The following is a 1615-nucleotide window of genomic DNA, read 5'->3' on the forward strand; positions in this document are numbered from 1 at the left end:
ATTATCAGCACATGCTCATATCATTTTCATACAACTTGTGTCAAATATTTTTGTTAATTAGTTTACAGTAAAAAGTTCTGCTACACAAGTTTGTATCATTCATTTGAAGATACTTATTATTAATCATAAATGTTAAAACTGGCAGATGGAAATTATTAAATTTAGTAAATTGGATTAAGGAAAAAAATACCTTTATGTTGGTTAATTGAACTGTTTAAGTATATTTAAAATGGGAATTTGTAATTAACAAATATTTGATATGATGCATCTAGATAAAAGGGTAAGGTAGCTAGTAATTTTTCACATTATATTCATCTCAGCTCATCACTGGTATAAAAACAAAAGTCACTGATAGGTCAGAAGCTTCATGCAACAAAACACTCGATTTTTCAAACTGGCAAATTGTTTTATTTATTTTTTAAGTACTTTAAATTCAAAAGTTACAAAATGTATAACGATCGTGGAATAATAAATAGTCCAAAACAATATTTCATTATCATTTTATAAATTGAAAATACTAGATAAAAATTATTTTCAAATGCATTTTTAGAAATCTAAAGAAACAAAAGTGTTCTTCCTTTCTTTGTGGGATGACGTGATGAGAAGAACTTTTGGCAACTTGTTTCTCAGTTTTGAAGAGTAATTCGGAAGTATGTGGAAGAATAATAACATTAAAAATCTATACTCACAAATTGTTTAAACCCTAGGTGTGTTTTTTTATGTAAAGATACGAAAAGAGTTTGATTTTGAGAAGGTAATAATTTGTGAAGACCTGAATGGTGTCTGAGTGATTGGTCTGCACAGCAACTTCCCACACAGGCTTACCGGGAAGCAGGCTTGAAAAGCCAGTGACTTCCCGGTTGCCGGAGAAGCGGATTTCCACCACCTTGGAGTTGAACCTGATGTTCTTGAGAACATCGAAGTGGTGAGCATAAGAGTGCAGATAACTGAGTATCTCCAAATGGGTGGGGAAATCGGGATTGTCCCTGTGAGGCCAAGGGAAATCGGTGAATTCATAATCACGACGATGAGACTGAAGCTTGGTGGAGTTGTAGGAGCAATGGCTCCAAACCCCACCAATGGAATCTGAGGCCTCAAAAACAATAGGGTTGTGATGGGATAACTGTTTAGCAGCTGCTATGCCACTTACCCCAGCCCCTATGATGCCTATTTTTGAGACCAAAATGGGATGGTTTTGGTTATCCATGTAATATGATTTGGTATAACTGGGATCCATTTTCAACAAGGTGTTTATGTGTGTATCTATTTGATGAACTGATTACTGCTATCAAAATGGTAGCCTTAGAAATGTATTTATAGATGTATGCAGCTGCATCACTCGTCACTGTGATGTCACAGAGCGTAGACTTCTACAGTGAACAAATCAGAAATACAAAAATACATAATATAATGCATGCAGACCCAGCTTTGTTTTACATCTTGAAAAACACATAAAAAATATAAATGTATTAATAAGAGATATTTAGCACTTTTAATAATATTACCAAGTTTTATAATGTGTGGTTTATATGTAAGTGTCTTACTAGTTATTATTTCTAGGAAATTCTTCCGTGGATATAACTTAATATCTCCTTTTTATACATATTTAATAGGA

The 1615-nt window shown here is 33.1% G+C and overlaps 1 protein-coding gene across 1 annotated transcript; it reads right to left on the bottom strand.

The window, feature by feature from the left end:
- Nucleotides 1-772: 772 nt before the first annotated feature.
- LOC137817781 (probable flavin-containing monooxygenase 1) lies at nucleotides 773-1237 on the bottom strand (the record flags this gene model as incomplete). The annotated part of the gene is made up of 1 exon (XM_068621015.1): nucleotides 773-1237. A coding segment is annotated over exon 1 (465 nt), but the record flags the coding sequence as incomplete, so codon positions are not given.
- Nucleotides 1238-1615: the final 378 nt, after the last annotated feature.

Source organism: Phaseolus vulgaris, unplaced genomic scaffold (genome assembly GCF_000499845.2).
Source record: "Phaseolus vulgaris cultivar G19833 unplaced genomic scaffold, P. vulgaris v2.0 scaffold_1169, whole genome shotgun sequence".
In the NCBI taxonomy this organism is placed as follows: Eukaryota; Viridiplantae; Streptophyta; class Magnoliopsida; order Fabales; family Fabaceae; genus Phaseolus; species Phaseolus vulgaris.